General features: G+C 37.8%; 1 protein-coding gene across 7 annotated transcripts in view; it reads right to left on the reverse strand.

Annotated features, from left to right (window-relative positions):
• The window catches only part of HDAC9 (histone deacetylase 9), a 918445-nt gene that overhangs the window by 372638 nt on the left and 525429 nt on the right, over positions 1-20378 (reverse strand). For all 7 annotated transcript variants that reach the window (XM_054505257.2, XM_054505263.2, XM_054505258.2 and 4 more), the window contains 3 exons: positions 11698-11820; positions 8434-8644; positions 7766-7983 (listed from right to left, as the gene is read on the reverse strand). In XM_054505257.2, coding sequence (XP_054361232.1) covers positions 7766-7983; positions 8434-8644; positions 11698-11820 — 552 coding nt within the window. The remainder of the gene's footprint in view (positions 1-7765; positions 7984-8433; positions 8645-11697; positions 11821-20378) is intronic.

Raw genomic sequence — 20378 nt, forward strand, 5'->3', positions numbered from 1 at the left:
AAGTTGATAGCAAGAGAGTAAGGATGCACTTAGGATATGGGAGCTTAGCCCTGGATGCAGTTCTGCCTGAAGGAATGGGAATACTCTGGGATCGTATGACATTTCAGGGTTACTCTAATCCCTCAGATTTCGTAAGTATTTAGAGAAAGGGCAGAAAGATACAGGGGAAGAAAACTAAAATCAGGAATTTATAAGCAACCAAAATCTGTAACAAAGAGACTGCCACACATTGGTGGTTTTCATGTCCACAAATCACTTAGCTTTATTAAAAATTCCTTAGTAAGACTTAATTATTTCATCCTGTCAAATGAAACTATTTGTCAAGGTTGAGAAACAACCAAATTATTTAGCTTCCCTCTCCCTTTGAACAGCCTGGAATCAACATCAGTCAAACTACTCACATGGTTTAATTCCCCAGAGATTTTTCTTTCCCCTATTTTCTTACCTCGTAGTCATGTCCAACTATTGTTTTTCTCATTCAGTAAAAGCGTCTCTGACTAGATGAACAATGTAGAGTGAAAAGGAAAGGTCGAGGTCCTTCCCTTGGTCTTCAAATTATGAAAGCAGCACTGGGAACGTTTATGAATGTTACACATTAATCCACTGAAATGGTCATTTAGTTTCTTTTACAAACACAGGATTTCATCACATCTAATAATAAAGCAACAAGCCATGTTCTGTATATTATAAACCATCCACTTGTAATTCTGTAGTGAAATGCTTCTATATGAATTCTCTGTGATGAGGTAAGCCGGTATGGCAGTAAGTGGGTTTTTTTTTCGAAGCTCGGCACATACCTACACGGATCTATTTACATTGGGCTAATCATGTCGAAATAACATCTATTTAAGGGCAAAGTCAGAGTTTCTTCTATAAACCTCTATAGATAGATAAATAATCTAGGGGGCTTTTTACTGTTATAAAATTAAGACTGCCTTTTGGTGCCTGCTAAAGTTTTTGGACATACTATCCATCTAATGGGCAAAATGTAATCCTAAATTGTTGATTAAAGACTCTGCCTGGAAACATACTGTCAAATGGAGAGAGAGAAATTAGACTTGACAACAGTAATGCCTACTTTCCTAAATGAAAGCCCAGTTCAAGTTTCTACTCATCCATTTTTCAAAACTTAAAACAAGGCATTTTCCAACCACCCATAGATGAGATGCCAAATTTGCATTTCAGTTGAACTTGATGAAGTCAGTAGACTTTCAGCATCAGGCTTGCTCAGAGCTCTTATGAGAAGATGTTTGCCCAATCTAAAAAAAAATAACAATTTTACAACATCAGGGCCTAGCCGTACCGCACCCACACCACACTGTTGGAAAGCCTTACGATCCAGTAGCTCTCTGAATGTCCCACCACCAGATTCACGGAGAGAGGTTTCCAAGTTAGTAACTGGATGGAGGGCAATGCATGAAAAGTTGAGAAGTAGGGTCAGCAAAAGGAATTTCTTCATCTTGGCAAATCCAAACCAATACCAAAAATAAATAAAGACATAAAATAAGATCATCCTCCTTTTCTGTTTGTTTGTTTGCCTTGCCTTTAATTGTAAGTTTCTACTTTTTGGCAAAAATAAAATTAGGAAAATGTTGTCTTGGGCTCCTCTTAGCTGGCTCAGTTGGTAGAGCATTCACACAACTGTTGATCATGCAACTCTTGATCTTGGGGTAGTGAGTTCGAGCCCCACGTTCGGTGTGGAGCTTACTTAAAATAAAAATTTATTAAAAAAAAAAAAAAAGGAAAATCTTGCCTCCTGCTCAGTGATAAAAACAACACTAAATTCCTAAGTGCACGTTTAGGATCAGGACAGGCTTTTGTGTCATTCAACTTATGTCAGAATTCCAGCTCTGTCAACTGCTAGCCCTGTCATGTTGGTCCACCTACTCAAGCCCTTTAAAATTAAATTTAGTGGGTTGCCTGGGTGGCTCAGTCAGTAAAGTGTCTGCCTTAGGCTCAGGTCATGATCTCAGGGTCCTGGGATCGAATCCTGCAGTGGAGGTGGGGGCTCCCTGCTCAGTGGGGAGCCTGCTTCTCCCTCTCCCTCTGCTTCTCCCCCCTGCTCCTGCTGTCAAATAAATAAAATCTTTAAAAATAAATAACATTAAATTAAATTCAGTGATATTAAAAAGAGTGAGTTAAATTTGAGAAGATAATATACATAAGAAGGTTAGCATTGTGTCCCAGTTTACAGTGGATCCTCCTTATAAAAGGGAGCTGGTATATGGGAAAGATCCTATCCCTAAGGTACCTATAGAGAAGGTGTGGGGAGGACGTACAGTGCATAAAAGAAGGGGAGGGGAAGATATGCTCGGAGTAACAGGTGCAGCAAAAGCAAAGATTGGTTCATTGTCCTCCTCTAATCTTACTTAAAATGTTAATCTTCCCAGAAGGAAGCCATGGGTATAATTACCTTGATTAAAATAAAGCTAATACAAAGTGTTTCCTTGCTGTTTGATAATAGGAAGTGTGACTTACAAAATGTAAACCTTCTGGAATGCTACATCTCTATAATTGTTGTTCTTCAGATAAATCTCCTTGGGAAAATATACACTTGGCTCAATAGTGCACAAAATAGTTCTATTTTAAAACTGCCTTCAGGGATATTTTATAAGGAAAAAAATAACACACACACACATGCATGCTATGTTTGTGTGTAACCACAGGCAAAAAAGAATATAGTCCCCTGGGTTGCTGTGGATGGATGATTGGAGACAAGGAGTGGATATGAATCATGAGGGGTTATGAAGAATATGTAACATTGATGTTAGAAAATTATCTCAAGAAAAAGAATAGATACTACTCAAGTAAAGGGGTCAAATTATCTTCCAAAAACTAATGAAAACCCCCCATTTGCTCCATTCCAGCATTTGAGCAGAATTATATTCATGCCTTGCTTGTCAGACATATCTACCTGTTTTATTAAGGGCAATGCAGGACATCTGCTTGCCCCCTCCCCTTTACTAATCTCATCTTAGATATATTTTTATTATGATAAAATAGCACTCATGTCAAAATGCCTAAGTATCATAGTAATAAATATATAATAAATACTTATATCTACAGTGAACCTTGACATATATAAGATATCATCGCATGATTTATGTGGGTTTTTAAAAAAAGTGTTGGCTAGTATCCAGTCAAAGGAATGCATAAGATATTTATCACAGAGCATATTACAAAGGGAGAAAGAAAGAAAGAAAGAAAGAAAGAAAGAAAGAAAGAAAGAAAGAAAGAAAGAAAGAAAGAAAGAAAGAAAGAAAGAAAGGAAGGAAGAAAGAAAAGAAAGAAAAAGAGAAAGAGAGAAAGAGCAGGAAGGAGGGAGGGAAGGAGGGAGGAAAAAAGGAAGATATAAAAAGGACAAGATAACCCAGAGAGGTAACTAAACAAGTCTCAAGTCTTAACTTCCTCAAAGAAAACAATTTCCTTCCTCATGTTCCCTATCCTAGTACTTAATACATTATGTTGTATTACTGTTTACTGAATATTTCACTCCCCTGCTCCCCACACTGTAAGCTCCATGAGGACACTGAATGTTATTTTCTTAGTGCCTAAGATAGCGTCTGCACAAAGCAAGAATTCAATGAGTTGCTAAATGGATAAATGCATAATAAATAAGTATTTCATTCAAATAAGTACTGAAGAAGTTTCTTAAAATTTCTGCTCATGTGGATTTGATAGAATGAATACGAAAAACATAGGTACTAGAAAAATTCTAGTTAAAATAGAAATTATTTAGTGTGCATCAGTGCTATTCTATTAATACTATAACAAATAATTTAAAGAATAATGTTGTCATTGGGTAGGGGGCAGAGGTCCATGTGAAATTATCTCACAACAAGAATGTATGAAGACACTCAGGAAAATTTCTGTAATATCATTCAGATAGTGATACAACTAGAGATTTGCCCTTCTATTAACTATGCAGTGCTTGGAATACTTCTTCAAAAATCATAAAAATGGTCGAGAAACTGCCATGTGTTTTGCTTTCATTAATCATAGTCTTATTTTACCAGAAAATCTGTTGCAATATTTAAACTTAAAATGAGCCCAGAAGAAAATTCCCAATACCCTCTTACTTTTTCATTTGCCATTTTGTATTTATGGGGAAAATTCTACTTTAGAAACCATTTCATCTTCCAATAAAAAAAAAAAAAAGGATAACCAGGAAAAGCAACAATCTTCTTTTGATGCTAGTATAAATAAACTCTTGGGTTTTTTTGAAAAGGCTCACAAGTCATCACTGCAAGAATGTACCATACGTTAGCAACAGAAATTGTTTAATGCATTTCTGAATATTTTAAATGTCTCAAAAAAGCAAAAGAACAAATAATGCAAGCCATGACTTTCTTATGGCTAAACTTCTCAAAATACTTTCAGTGAAAATCGAATATTCAAACTGATGGAGCAGAGAGACAAATCATTCTAACAGGTTTTCCACTCACCTTTCTAGCTTGCCCCACTGTGTAGATATAACAATACAAATACTATGTAAACCCATTCCAGGGATATTTCTGCAAAGCTATTAAGGACTTACAACCTAACTGTATGAGACAAAATAACTCTTATGACACACAAATTTCCCATGTAAATGTCATTAAAGTAATAAGCAATGGGTAGGTAAATTATTTAGTATGGTAAATAATATTTATATTGTAGAGTTACAATAAGCAGGAATGACTGCTTTCATAAATGCATTCAAATAATAGCAAGATATGAGAAAGTTTTCAAAATTTAGTTAAGTCAATTCTTGTATAAACTCTGCTCTGAAAAGTACAGCTTTGCTTTTAATTCTTGTAAGGATTATTAGCAATTCAATCAAATCATTAAAAATTTCATAGCAGGAAGGACAACCATATTTCATAGGATGTAGGTTTAGGGATAAATCTACTTGTTTTTTCCTTCATTGTCACTGCATTTTTTGCTTCTCTAAATCTTAAAAAAGAACCATAAAAAAAGCTGAGGGAGCAAAATGAAAGGACATTTTCAAATATGTTATCTGTATACCTGTGTCTCTATGTGAGCATATATTTCCTGCTATAATAACTCGCTCAAGAGCAGGGACCATGTTTTTATGATACCAGCTATTTGGCTCTAGTTTGAAATGATTCGATAGAGATTCATCCGTTATACCAAGAAAAAAATGACATAAATGAAAGTTTCTGCGGTTATTTCTCATTAATGGATATTCAAAATGGTTACAGTGTACATAAATAGATGATTATACAGAAACTCATTGGTTTCTGGCATCTAAGTTATGGCCCTCACATAACGTGAAACAAATGTTTTCATCACCTCATGGGGAAGGGTGAGCAGTAGCAATTCATTTCTTGACGGTTCTATTGTGAATACTTCAGAATAGGACAGAGATTCAATATTTTCTTTAGTAGATTCTTCTCTGTTCCTTTAGACAATTGAGGGCAGGTGAAATATTTTCAAAATCTGGAGAATACCCAATGTGCATGTACCATTGGATCAAACATATGGAATACATACTTGGAGAAAAGCCAACTGGAGACCTGCTTGAGTAATCTAAACACCCAAGCTGAGAGGGGCTAATATATAAAGATCAGCTTTATACTTTGAAGTTTTCTGGACTTCATTTTGCCTAATTGAGACAAGATTTAATAATCAAACCACTGTACAAACATGTACCTGAAAGTATACGTTTGTTTCTAATTTTGAGAAGAATTCTTAACAGATTCCAAGGAATCAGCTCCACATGGGAGAAGGTCTCTGATGAGATTTGCTTTTCTCACTGCTCAATGCAAATGCCTGCTTTTCATCTTGGTTTCTTCCATGTGACTGAGGTTAGCATCCGCCTGTCAAAATCTCAAGTGTGATACTAAAATATAAAGATTCTGTTATTAGTATACCACTGAGTCTGAAACACTGGCATCTCTAGGTCATAAAAAATGTATTCCAAAATATTCTTAGAAGTATTCATAGGAATCTGATGAACTTAATTCCAGATCAAAATATTATGAGGCAACAGGGTATGCGGGTGGCTCAGTCAGTTCAGCATCTGACTCTTGATTTCAGCACAGGTCATGATCTCAGGGTCGTGAGATCGAGCCCTGGATGGGGCTCTGCACTGGGTGTGGAGCCTACTTAAGATTCTCTCTCTCCCTCTCCCTCTGCCCTTTCCCCACTCATGCTCCCTTGCTCTCTCTCTCTCTTAAAAAAACAAACAAAAAAACCAAACCAAACCAAACCAAAACATTATGAGGCAAAAAGTAGGATTTCCAATCTTTCTTCCTTCATAAATTTTTCGCATTAGTCACTGGACAATTTTTCAAGAATACGTAGTAATTTTAAGTAGTGCTGAGAGACCACAAAACAAACAAACTGAACTCTACCATAATATAGTAAACATATGCAGGGCCACATTCAGGTCAACGAGTACCAGGCCACTCCACAAGAAGAAAGTGGGTCTCCTCCAGTGAGACTGCTTTGATACAGAATAATTTGATAAATTTAGGGAAATGCTGTAGCAATACCAGCTCAATCTGATGATACATAAAGAGCATGCAGCATCGTGGACTACAGTGTGCAGTATAGTGAGAGATGGAAGGAAAGGCAGTGGCCACAGCCTTCCATCCCCAGCGCCCACTTCCCCATCCCTCCCCCACCCCCACATCATCTTTGCAGGCAGCAAAGGGCTGGGCTGGAAGGATTTCTGTTCAGTAGTATGGTCTTCAGCCCGTGCTCCCTTCCTAGCTCTGCCCTGTGAAGGTGGGGGCCGAAGAGAAGAGAAAAACTTTGCCCTGCCCTCAAGAAAGTGAGTACACAACGAAGAACCCCCTTTCTCTTATTGCTATTAGAAAGACGATTAGACCTTTGCCCATGAGGGGTTGCTTTGTTTCTATCATTATACAATAAAGCTTTTCAATAGTAAGCCAATTTTTAGCTACCTATCAGTAAACAGAATGTCATTTCTTAATAATCATACCTCTATAAGATACTTGTAGGTGATACAGTAACAAAGGAGAGTGGACAGAATTATGCTCTTCAGGATGATAACACTTCCAGGAATGAGAAGACTGCTTTATAAACCTACCACAGAGGAGTGTAATGTCAAAACTTCGTAGACTAGCTTTGCTTATGAATTCACTGAAAATGTTTTACCGGCCTGGCCTGCCTGATATTGTTATATTGTAATCACTGTTTCTTTGTGGTTGCCTCAGCAGGAGAACGCCTAAGGATGTGGTGTGATACAGACATCAGCTTTCCGTTTTGGCCACAATAAGGCTGCCAGAAAATTACCACACATTTCTGAGAAATTGCTTCAAACACAGCTCAGAATAAAGTGGGGCATGCTAAAAAATAAACAGAACATGGATACATAAAAGTTGCTGAGAAATAGTTTGTGGGCTCACCTTGTCATATCTGTCTGCACCTGTGCGAAAAACTTTTTGAGCGGTCGATCCACCACATTCAACTCTGCCTCAAGCCTTTTCTACGAAACCAAAAAATGGGGCTCTGCATACATGTGCCCGTATGGGCTTCTGAATTCAAATAGGTCTGCAATCATAAAAGACCTTACTAATATCTAACCTCAATGTCGCTAAAAACATCCTGTGAATGTAATGATGGTGAAAATACTGATTTTGTGAGGCTGTCCCCGAGGGCTAGGATGGCAATCTCCTTTTGATGGTGATGCAGAGATACCAACATATTCCTCTTGTGTGCCCGGATCAGAGAAGAGAACCCCAATTTCCCCACTGGTGGTTGTGACATCCTGACTTTTGACTCGGGGGCTTACTTTGTTCATGTGGATCTGCTGCTGGTATTGCTTCTGCTTCTCCAAGAATTGCTGGTGTTGCTGCTGAATGACCAGCTGAGCCAACGTGCTCTGAGGCAGAGGTGCAGACTGGGTTCGATTCAGGGGTCTGTGCCGGGGTAATTTGTGGGTACCTCTAATGCCAGGTGAAATTCTCTCCTTTGCTGCCAACGGAGACTGAGGATGTAAGGGAACTCCACCTGAAAAAAAAAAAAAAATATATATATATATATGTACACACATATGCACAATTTTGCTTAAGAAAAAGAAAAAAAAACCCACAGAAAATAGATACAGTAGATAAATTTGATGAAGACTAGCGATTCGACTGGGCAAACATCAGAAGAAGGCTAGGTTGTACAGGATGCAGGCAGAAGTGCCAGAACATGAGACAGGTATGCATCTGACCAGTGACTCACCAGTAGTTCACCTCCGTATGTATGAAGACTAAATAAGGTGTGGTGTTTCCCCCACCATGTGTCCAGAGGAATAAATAAGAAGAGTAGCCTTTCCCACAATACCAAGTGTCAGGGAGACCCTTGTGTGACACTGTCAATCACAATCTGTGGGGGTCTTGAGCTAAAAAGACCTTACTTTGGAACACGGATAAAGTCCTAAAATGATCTGCGAAGGGTGCCATTATTATTTACCAGCCACAAGAAGCTTCTGCTGTCGCATTTGTTCTTTCAATAATAGATGCTGCAGGAGCGCCTGGTGGCTGCTGTTGGGCTTTCCCTCTAAAGCCACATGGGGATGGCTTGAAGATGCTGGGATGCTGCCCGTGTACTGCCCAGGCAGAGGGACGCCTTGTCGGAGCGTCTGGGTCTCACACTTCTGTTTTTCTTTGAGTGAATTCGAAGCCTGTGTCAAGAAATAATAAAGATGGTAATCCTCTTTCATCCATTAGGTCTGTACACCATTAGCGGAGTTTCTTATTCCGTAATTCTCCCTTCCTCCACCCAAAAGAAAACCCATCTGACTGATGGCTGAGTAGGGAAAATGTACAAAGGCATGTCTTTTTTTTTTCTCCTAGTTTTATTTTTTTAAATTGAAGTGTAGTTGACATACAATATTACACGCATTTCAGGTGTACAACATAGTGATTCAACATCCGTATACACTAGACGCGCTCACCGTGATGAGTGCGGTCACCATCTGTCGCCAGATGAACTGATTACAATCCTACTGACCACATTCCCCTATGCTGTAGTTTTCATCCCTGTGACTTATTTATTTTACAAGTGGAAGTTTGTACCTCTTAATCGCCTTCACCTCTTTGGCCCAACAGTGTGTCTTTTTAAACTAACCGTATTAACAGACGAGAAATAAAAACAGGGTTGAAGCACTGGAGACAAGTTAGTATTGAGTACCACTGGACTGAACATAAGGATTTTTTTCACATTGAAAATAAAGCTAATTTCAGGCTTAATAACTGGGAAGTTTATTTAAAAAATATTTTAGTATACTGTTTAAGTAAAAAGGTATACTGGAAATGTAAAATCGATTCAAATTGCTAAACTAATGACTCTGTCATAGCAGTGATGAAGCTGGAGATAAAACGGTCTTGAATTTTGGAGTTTCAAGCAGAAGGAGCAATTCCTCTAATGTCCTCTAATAAGCGCACAGAGCTGTAGGGTTCCAATATTTAATTCTTAAAATAAAATTCTTCAGCCAACTCAATGAAAGGTTGTATAAAACATGCAGGACTTTGATTTAAACATGTATTTTGTATTAATTCATAACAGATCCCCAAATCTCTAAATATTGAAAATGACACTTCAGATACTTTTGTTTAATAAAATAAACAAGTGAAATTAGATCAAATAAAAATGCTATTAAGAACTTGAAATGTATGATAACACAGTAATAAGGTAATAATAATTATATCATCAATAGTAATAATGAATTATCCTATTCAAAGAATTTAATGAATGGAGGTCATTTTGGTATCACAAAAGCAGAAGTCTAATACCTCAAAATTATGTGGCATGTTTCTTTTCAAAACTCATGTTTCATCTTTCAAAATTGCTGTGCACCAGGGAAGCAAAGCAATTTTCAGTGATGGAGAAATTGAAGGACAAAGAGGTAAATGGTTTGTCTTAGTCACATGGCAAGTCAACGCAATGTTTAATCTAGAAGTGAGATTCCTTCTCCTGGCCTCTTTTCCTTAAAATTTCCCACTATTCAGTAGGGAAATGGAATATTAGAGATCCCTTTGCCAAAGCAATGCTAAGCTTGAAAAATTAATTGTGATGGCCTCATCCACACCAAAATGGAAGCAAAGAAAAATGAAACTTCAATCCAAACCACATTGGTTTATTCATCCAACGGTACCAAAATTGTATTACCATTGAAACATTAAATGGTCTGGCGTTAGTACTTGGTCCTTTGGGAAAAAATTCTCTCTGACCACATTAAAAGTGGTGTATGTTTGTGTTAGCTGGTAGGAATGACTTAGAACATGCAAAAAAGAGTGGAAATAAAATGCCTACACATGTGTCATAAGAAGCTTTTGTGTTACTATTTGCTTATCATCATCAGAATAGGAAACAGAGGAACAGAAGAAAAATAATTTTTAATAAGTGGAGATGTGAAAATATCACCCATGTATATTTATGTTCAGTTTCATCCCTAATTCCTTTTTTTTTCTTTTCACTAGAACCAACAGTTTATAAATGCTTCATGTGGAATTTCAAGGGGGTAAATGAAATCAGTATTTTTAAGCCTTTCTTCTTCAATTCCAGATACAAAACAACATCCAAATTCTTCTTTTTCCTCACTGGTATAAGATTACTGTATCATGTAAGATAACATTCCACTCTATAAAAAATACCAAATATAACCAGACAGCTCTTAGATTGATTGTATAATATGGATTGAACCCAATTACAAAATCTACCATTTAATAATGTCAGTATAGGTATGCTTGTGCATAAATTAGCCCACCATACACAGGGCTTAAATTCTGAAAATCAATGAGGCACAAAATGGTCAACTCTTTAAAAATTTTCTGGTGTGGGCATATTGTAAAAGATGTGAATTTGACAAGCTGGACTCCATGGAAGATGTCCTGCTGAAGTTTGACAAAACAGGTGCCAAGGGTTGAAATAAATTTCTCTTTAAACCCAATGTATCACATGACCTCTGCATAAGTACAACTTAATTTACTCACAGTTCCCAGATGAATTTTTCCAGGTAAAGCTTACAAATCTTTTACAATGACTAAAATTTATATTATTTTGGGGAATATGTATAAAATAACTATTGCTATCTTCTGCTAGTAGGACAATTACCTCCCAGAGATCCTATTTCAGATGTCAGGACTTTTAAAGTAATTGATTCACTCTGAACCTCCGGGGAAGAATTTAATATTGCTCTTAGAGAGGTTTTCCAGATATGTATTCCTTAGTACCACAGAGTCAGTAACTTAAATTCCGAAAATAAAGTCATTCACAAAATAAATTCTATAAACATATGCTGCTGTGCTTTGGAAGCTTTGCCTCTCAACACTGGCCTGGGTTGAGTCCTAAGACTGCTACCTAATGGTTCTGTGATCTTGGGCTTTTAAATATCCCAAGTCTCAGCTGCTTCTTCGGTAAAAATGTGGCCTGTACTCTCTGTTTCGTGGGACGGCTGTGTGGAGCTACTAAAATAATATATCTGGAGAGTGCTTTCTTTTTTAAAAGCTTTAAAACATCATATAAATGTTAGTTATTATTTTTATATAAATTATATACTGTGAACCAGTATAATTCTTTAATTTGAAATCAAACTGAACGTCTCTGCAAAACTCAGAGTGAAGTGAGTGAATTTTAGGAGAAGCAAACTACCAAGTTTCCCTGAAGTCTAAATATATAAGAAATGAAAGAGAGACCCCCCCAAAAATATCACTGGGCTGCTGTGTAATGACTTACGTTGAGCTGCGTGGGCACCGCCGGAAGCCCCAAGGTTATGTTGGGCAAAGAGGGAGAGGTATAAAGACTGAGCAGGTTCATGGAATCTTCATGAATTAGAATGCGTTGCTGGGACACCATTTGCTATTAAAAAAAAAAATGAAAAAGTCCCAAAACATTATTATGTCATAAAATTTACTGTAAAATGTTCACATTTCAGAAAATAGATTTTATATTATCATAATTAGTCAAAATAGTCAAGTATTTTAACTATTTATTTTATAATTTCTGTATCCAAAAGTTGTATGTGAAAATTACATTAAAATTTTGTTCATTAGACATAATCACAGAATCTGAGGAAAGGGCTTCTATGTTCAGCTTACAAAATTCTTTTAAAAAATTCTACCTTTATCGACCATAATCCATGTGTGTGTCATCAGTTGGTAAAGTACAATGATTAAAGTGACTAATTCTTAAGGTTATATTTTTGTATTACTGAGTGATGAATATGTATGTAATACCACTATAATCATTATCTTTATATGGATTAAACATCATTTTACTGATGGGAAAACTCACACAAGAAAATCTTAGATTAGATAACACCATATAGGTGATTAACAGTATTTTTTTAATATAAAATATATGAATAGACAACTCTGTGTGGTGCATGTTTAGATCATTCATATTCAGAAGCTAAGCTAAATGCTAAAATGTTACGAGTTCCCTGTGCCACAATAGGGCCTCATTTATCCTGAAAATACCTTGAATGTTTCGGCATCACAGTCATTTTTACAACAAATACCTTTTCTTAATCCAATACTAAGAGTCATGTTTTCCCACATGTGGCCTAATATGGTTGCTTGAATTACATTTTCTGTTTAACTCTTGCTTCCCTCCCAGAACTCTTATACAATAAGAGTTACAAAGGTCTTATTAGACTAAGGAACTCTGGCCTGATATGGTCCCCAAGGGAACAACATCCCTGAAAAAGAATACTCCATGTAACAGTATGACACAGTGACTGCTTTCTTCCCAAACAAAAAGCATATGGGACTCCAATAATAGACCACCTCCAAGAGGGATATTGCACACACGGGCTTTGACTAAAGTAAATATAATAACTTGTCAAGCATGTTTGGGGGAGCTGTAGATTTTCCCCTGGACAAACCTGGGATATCAATTAACTGGGGAAAATATCATGTGCTAATACAATGCAACCTCAGAATGTCACTGAAGAGTGATGCGCCACCAAAACACAGGATGTTATTCCAAAACATCACCTCAATCATACGTTTGTTTGGAGATGAGTCATAGCCTTAACATAATAAGAGCAGAAGGTTAAATGGAGATTTTTTTCTCATTGCAACTTGGAATTCCAAGCTAAGTCAGATTTTGTTTTTTCTCAAAAGAAGTCAGGTATTTGTGCATGAAAACCAAGAGGCATATTGAAACCTTTAGCATTATGTTGACTTTAGATGCAACCCTTTACAAAATTAAGGTTGTCTAAAATGCCATAGCATGAAGATAGCTGGAGAAGATTTTAGCATTACAATGAGATTACATGACTTTAGGAGCTCTGAGTAGCAGTTGCCTATTTGCTCTAATTAAAAAGGCAAGCTTTTATTTTGCTTACACTCATATGCTTTTAACATTAATTTCTCATTTGGAATATATGCCTGAACAAAAAGAATGTTTGAAGAAGTAAAAAATATTTTAACTAGCTTATTAGCAGCAACTAGTAATTTACAATAAAATGGTATTTCATTCACTTATCTGTTTTCATAGAAGAGAAATACACATGGGAAAATAAGCACTTCAAGTCATGTATAATATTCATTCCAGGTTGTATCTGCTCATCACAGCACTGAGACTGGACATGCACTGTGGGAATGGCACCAAAGACACCCCACAGGCCTCACGAAAGAGGTCATCTTTGTTTCCCAGAATGAACTTCTGCGGTATCTTCCCACCGCATCCCAGGAAGCAAACCTACACTAAAGTAAGAAAAATATTTCTTCTTGGATGTATTACAGCAGCAGCAGACGAGCTGCTCACGTGGGCTTTGACTAAAGTGAAGACATTTGGGAATATTCTTACTATGGGATTAAAACCCTGAAGTTTCCTATCAAAACTGAGAGGCTCCACTTGTCTGACAGGGTACTGATTGGCAGCCCCTACTATGTGCCAAGCCCTCTGCCAGGGACTTTTTGGACATTAACCTATTCTTCATAGGCACTCTGTCACTATCATTATGCTTCAGTTATGAAGACACTGAGTGATCTCCTCAGTTCTGGTTCCCACTGGGATCAGCAATATAACTTTTATTTTTTTTTAATTTTTTTTAAAAAGATTTTATTTATTATTTGAGAGAGAGAATGAGAGAGAGAGAGAGCACACAAGAGGGGGGATCAGGAGAGGGAGAAGCAGACTCTCCGCTGAGCAGGGAGCCCGATGTGGGCCTTGATCCCGGGACTCCAGGATCATGACCTGAGCTGAAGGCAGTCGCTTAACCAACTGAGCCATCCAGGTGCCCCAGCAATATAACTTTTAAACTGACCCAGGCCGTAAGATTTGTGGTCAGGTACCGCTGTAGAAGCTACACACCCCACTCTGTCGCCATTACTCAAGGATACGGGGACCATAAGAAAAGTATGGATGCGGGGGAAGCTTTAGAGAAGAAGAGGAAGCAAAATCAGGTCCTGAGGCTAACGGAAAAGAATAAATGTGTGCAACTGGGAACCAGCTGACCTGGTCATGGGAAGAACATGAAAGCGCTGGTGACTTTACAGACATGAGGGTCTTCAAGTCACGGAGACAGATCCTGAGGAAACAAGGGAAGTCCTGAGTCCCCCAGGTTCACTTGGTACACAGCTGGTTCTTCCCATAGAGACTAACTGGTATAGTATCGTATCACAGAACTGCAGGGACGTGGACATTATTTAGTTCATTTCCTTCAATTACGGATAAGGTAACAGGCCCAGCATTTCCAGAGGATGACAAGAATCACAAATGACTTCACAGACCGGAAAAAAATGTTTTTCTCAAATTATCTTCTTTATATACAACTTTCCTCAATACGGCTTTTTGGTCAGCACAGTCTATCAGTCCCAGGTTAGTGTTTTCTTAGCAAGAACCTGGAGCTGTATTCTATCTACACTGCTAAAAGACAGCGGACACACTTGAAAGCCAGCCCAACGGGGTGAGGTACCAATTCACTGAGAAAACGGAGGATCCTAACCAGCATTCTTACAAGGCTGGAAGGTTACCCCACCTTAGCATTGTGGTGCTTATATGTGATATATAGTGTAATTATTTCATTGTCCTGAGATCACAAGCATTTTCGGGCAAAGCCAGGATTCTTTTCAGGGAGCAATTTTGAAACTGATCCGGCCCTTAAATCAAAGCTGTGCTAAAATGCCAATGTTTTACATCTTAGAACATGGAAAGGATGGTTTTAATCTAAAAATTTTTCAGAACCAGAAACTATTGCTATAGGTAGATAAAATGGAAATATTAAAGGCATAAATGACTATCTCTTAACATTCAGGAAACAATAAACAACAACTCAGTTGAATTAGCAGTGTGGCACTGGATGGTAGATGTACAAAGATGTCCTACATGACCAAGTTCATGTGCTACTTACGTGCACAGAAAAGTAGAAAACAAACTCTAATGACCTGTGATAATGGCTATAATTAGAATAGGGTTCAATCACTTCAATGGCACAGAGCAGGGTGTCCATTTTATACCAGGCTTTGATAGGTAACTAGCATTTCACCAGAAGGAGCATAATGTGAAGAAGAGGGATATGATGGAGTCAGGTGTTGGGTCAGGGGAGGCCTACTCACATCTTAATGATGACCTTCAAAATGTTTTCTTACCATCAGAGCAACTGGAAGCCTATTTTATGGGTAATATTTGAAATTCAGATGAATAAAATATGCTGAAAAATTATATGTCTCTCAATAGAGCTATTAATTTTGCCATTGAAATCAAGAAGCTATTCATTTCTTTTTTTTTTTTTTAAGATTTTCTTTATTTATTTGACAAAGAGATAGAGCCAGAGAATACAAGCAGGAGGAACGGCAGAGGGAGAAGGAGAAGCAGGCTCCCCGCCGAGCAGGGAGCCTGATATGGGTCCGATCCCAGGTCCCTGGGATCATGACCTGAGCTGAAGGCAGACGCTTAACCGACTGAGCCACCCAGGCGCCCCAAAGCTATTCATTTCAATGAAAAGACTCAATTTCTTACAAAAAGAACACTGGCAAAAATTAGAAAAATACAAAATCACTTCAAATGTCATAGGGATTTAGAAAGGTAAAAACCATCACATATTGCTGGTGGGACTGCAGACTGGTATAGCAATTCTGGTGAATAATTCAGGACAATAAAATAATTACACTATATATCACGACCACGAAATTCTTCTGCTGGGAATTATATCCTCAAGAAATTCTCTCCTTGGGCTCCTGGGTGGCTCAGTTGGTTAAGCGACTGCCTTCGGCTCAGGTCATGATCCTGGAGTCCTGGGATCGAGTCTCGCATTGGGCTCCCTGCTCAGCAGGGAGTCTGCTTCTCCCTCTGACCCTCCCCCCTCTCATGCTCTATCTCATTCTCTCTCTCAAGTAAATAAATAAAATCTTTAAAAAAAAAAAAAAGAAAGAAATTCTCTCCTTAAGCTCTCATTCATCATCATTTAGGATGATGTCCATGAGTATACACTGAAGCAGTTTTTGGTGGAGGGTGAGAACTGGAGGCCACTGGGGCATCCAACTGGAGAATGGGTAGGTAAAATGGAGCACTGCCCACCATGGACTGTTACGGTGATTAAAAGCAAACTATTAGGTATCTGCATCCATAATGACATGACTAGATCTAAAAACATATGCTTAGTGATAAAAATAAGAAATGGAATGAGATTGATAACACCATGCCATTTATACCCACTAAAATTCTTGGACACAAAGCAGAAAATGCATATGATATAAGAGCTCATGCAAACAAAAATACAGGAGATAATGACTGCCTATGGGGGCAAGGAGAATGAAAGCGGGGATAGGAGATACAGAGGAAGGAAGGAAGGAAAGTAGCAAGGGAGAGAGGGAAGCGGGGAGGGAAGGGAAGGGAATACTTTTCTCACTCTTAAGACAAAGAAGTCAACGGATGACCTTTGACAGAACACTAGTTATGTAAATAATCACCTACTTTTTAAGACGCTCATAGAAAAAGTGGATATAGAATTCTAAATTTACTACATGTTCAAAATTACCTACAATATGCATGAGCATCAGAAAAAGAGTATAAGTATCTACAGAGTTTTGGTGAGGAGCAGTGGGGACTGGTGAAAGGAAGTGTGGTCTCAGTGCCCTGCACTTGAACTCTACCACTCACTGGCTTATGACTGGGCAGCTGTCCACCTTCCCTGGACATCGGCTCCTTCGGCCTGAGACAGAAGCACCTCTGTCTAGCATGATCAGGTAATGTGTGTATTAGAATGGTGTTCAGGAAGACATGCTTGTAAACCCCTATCTGCTGTAGCTTTAAAGGGTCCCAGATCCCCAAATTAGACTATCTAAAAAAAAAAAAAAAAAAAAAAACAGAGAGAGAGAGCCACATTAAAAATGAAAAAAACAAAAACAAAAAACCAACAACAACAAAGAATTCCAAACCAAAAAAATCTCTTAATCATTTAATACTTTTTTATGGTTTTCACCATAATTTTTAAAATAGTATTTATGGGCGCCTGGGTGGCTCAGTTGGTTAAGCGACTGCCTTCGGCTCAGGTCATGATCCTGGAGTCCCGGGATCGAGTCCCCATCGGGCTCCCTGCTTGGCGGGGAGTCTGCTTCTGCCTCTTACCCTCCCCCCTCTCATGTGCTCTCTCTCATTCTCTCTCTCTCAAATAAATAAATAAAATCTTTAAAAAAAAAAATAAAAATAAATAAAAACTAAAATAGTATTTATTTTCTCTCGCCCTTTCAGACAGCTGATAGAAAATGAACATCTCCACGTGATGAAGAAATTTTTTAGAAACTTACATCTCTAAGTTTTTATTTTTGCTGGACATCCAAGAATGTATTACTGTGAAATGATCTGGAGCAAGAAATTATCATTTGACAGGTCTTCCTTTGCATTTTAAAAGGCACTGCTGAAGGTTTCACTAAAGGTCTTGCTCTACAATATTGACTCATGTTATTCCTCCTAAATGATTCTTCTGTCATAGCAACCTCTTCTCCCCAAAGATGGGGGGAAAGCATCTCATTTTCTGCCATCTAAAACCCTAGCTCTACACCCACTCAGAAGGGAGCATAACATTTACAGCAAATGTCACAACAACCATTATGAAACAATAGGCAGATGAGTCATGTGAGATTGGGGCAAAACAAGTGACATTTCAGATGATTTTAGAGCACTTAGCCTTTTATTAGAATCCTTTTTAAAAAATCGTTTGTATCTGCTGGAAAAAAAATGATTTAAAAAATAGCCTAGCGGAGCCAGCCACTAATGTTCAAATAGAAACAAACCAGCTGCTTGGCTACAGTTGGCATAGCTATCAAATAAATCTACGGAATCTAAAATAATGGTGTTGATATTCATGGAAACATCTGAACCCACAGGCCCGCAGTATTAACAATAAAGTAACTAGATAGGTAAAGACATTTCTGACTGGAGTGGAAATAGAAACTCCTGAGGTTTCAGCTCCCCAACCAAGTTTACAAATGAGGAAAACAAGTAGCTCCAACAATCCGAGTTCAGGACTGAGCATATGTAAGAAATAGAAGAAATGGAACAGAAGTGGTCTGAGCAGATGGAGACTCACTCTCGCATGTGATTTGCTGGCTCGAAGACAAACATGCTAATGAGTTTTCCCTACTAGGAGTCAGTATTGATAACAGCAACAAAAAACGAACTCCTTTCACACTTCACACTTCACCACCCGCCTTCCCAGCACTGATTCCTCACAACACCACTGTTGGAGGAGGCATGACCACCTTCCACTAGATAAGGAATCTGAGGTCAGGGACAAGTTTAGCGACTTAACCAACGATGACAAGGTAGTTGGTTTTGGAGCTGGGTTCCTGCGGAGCCTTGCAAATGGAAGACCCATACGTCTGAATTCGCTGTGCTGTTTCCTTCTCCGGACTTAGGAGTAAATTCTCCTACTTCTGTCTTAACCTCCAGCTAGATTATGTAAGACACGTGAATTACAAGCTAAAAATCTTCTTTTTGCCTATGCCTCAACATCAGCCTGAAATACAGCCTCACTTTCCTCTTCCCTAAGCAGTAAAAGGGAGTAGAATCCCATTCATTTACATGGGCTCTGCAAGAACTGGGTGACATGCTTTTCTACTTAGGGTCACAGAATAAAGAGTTCATACAAATGTACACTGTTAAACTATTTAAAAATGAAAATTCGCCTCTGCTGTTTAACCAAAGATGGTAGAATAAGCCTATTTTGTAAATGGTGAAGTGTGCAGCTAGCTTGGCTTTTGAAAGTATAGTTGAGGATGTATATTTTTCACGCCTTAAAACTATTTCTGTTGATATGAAATTATACACTATTGTTAATCTTGAAAGATGTCTGTAAAAATCATACTAAATCCGAAATGACTGCTAATCAAGAACTGGCTGAAAATATTTCTTTTCCTCTTTTTCTGGTTTAGGTGCAAGCATTTTGTGTTACAAGAGCGAGGATATTAATTTGTTGAGTTTCCGTCTGAATTCTGCTGTCTCTTTAGCTCTCCAGTAAGAATTACGTTACAGACCTCTGTAAATGCAATGCAGCAGAAAACCACATGTTAGCCATCAGGGCTGAATTTTTTGTTTTGGGCCATGGAGAGGCTACCCATCAGTGCATAGAGGTCTGCCCACCTGGCCTTTTGGATCATAGTTCAGGCACACAATTAATTCATTATGAAGTAAGTCACTGCTTGCTTTTGAACTAGTCTTTCCAGCTTTGGAGGTGAATGTCCTGTCATTGACCTGAAGAAATACCTCGACTCTTTCAAACTCCATTAAATCACATTTCCTTCTGTTTTTTTGTTTTTTTTTTTCCTTCTTGCTGGTGGGGGTGGAAGGAAAGGTTTGTAGTAACAGAATGTTCAGTAAGTAGATGAAAAGGCAGGGCATTCTAAACAGATATTTGTGACAGTGAAGGTTTTAGGAGTAAAAAGTAGATTGAAACAACATTAAATAATTCCTTTAATTTTCATTCTCCAATGTATTTTGAAATTTAAAGATAAGGTCTCATAATCTGGGAGATTCAATATAACCGGTCATAAAAAGTTTGAAGTAAAGAGAAAAATCTCACTTTTTTCCATTTATTTCTAATCTCACAAATATATATTTCTTGATTATTCTTCTATGTTGTACTAAGTACTGTATACATAGATATGTATTTATAATGAAAGAATATATGTATCCTCCTCTTTAGTAACAAACCATGTCTCTCCCCACCCTCCCCACCTTGCTCCCTCCAGGGAGGTAACCATCATGCTAAATCTTGTGTTCATCACACCCTTAATCTTTGTAAAATATACTTTTCCTACCTATGCTTTCCTGATCAAGATACCGTACTGCTGTTTCTGAACCTAATAAAATATTATTATATACTATAAGTGGTCTTTTGCACCTTTTAGCACTAACAATGCATTTCTAAGAATCATACATACTGTTGAATGTAGTTTACTGTGTCATTT

This window comes from Mirounga angustirostris, unplaced genomic scaffold (genome assembly GCF_029215605.1).
Source record: "Mirounga angustirostris isolate CCGP_5_RB_7025 unplaced genomic scaffold, mMirAng1.0.hap1 SCAF_12, whole genome shotgun sequence".
Classification (NCBI taxonomy): Eukaryota; Metazoa; Chordata; class Mammalia; order Carnivora; family Phocidae; genus Mirounga; species Mirounga angustirostris.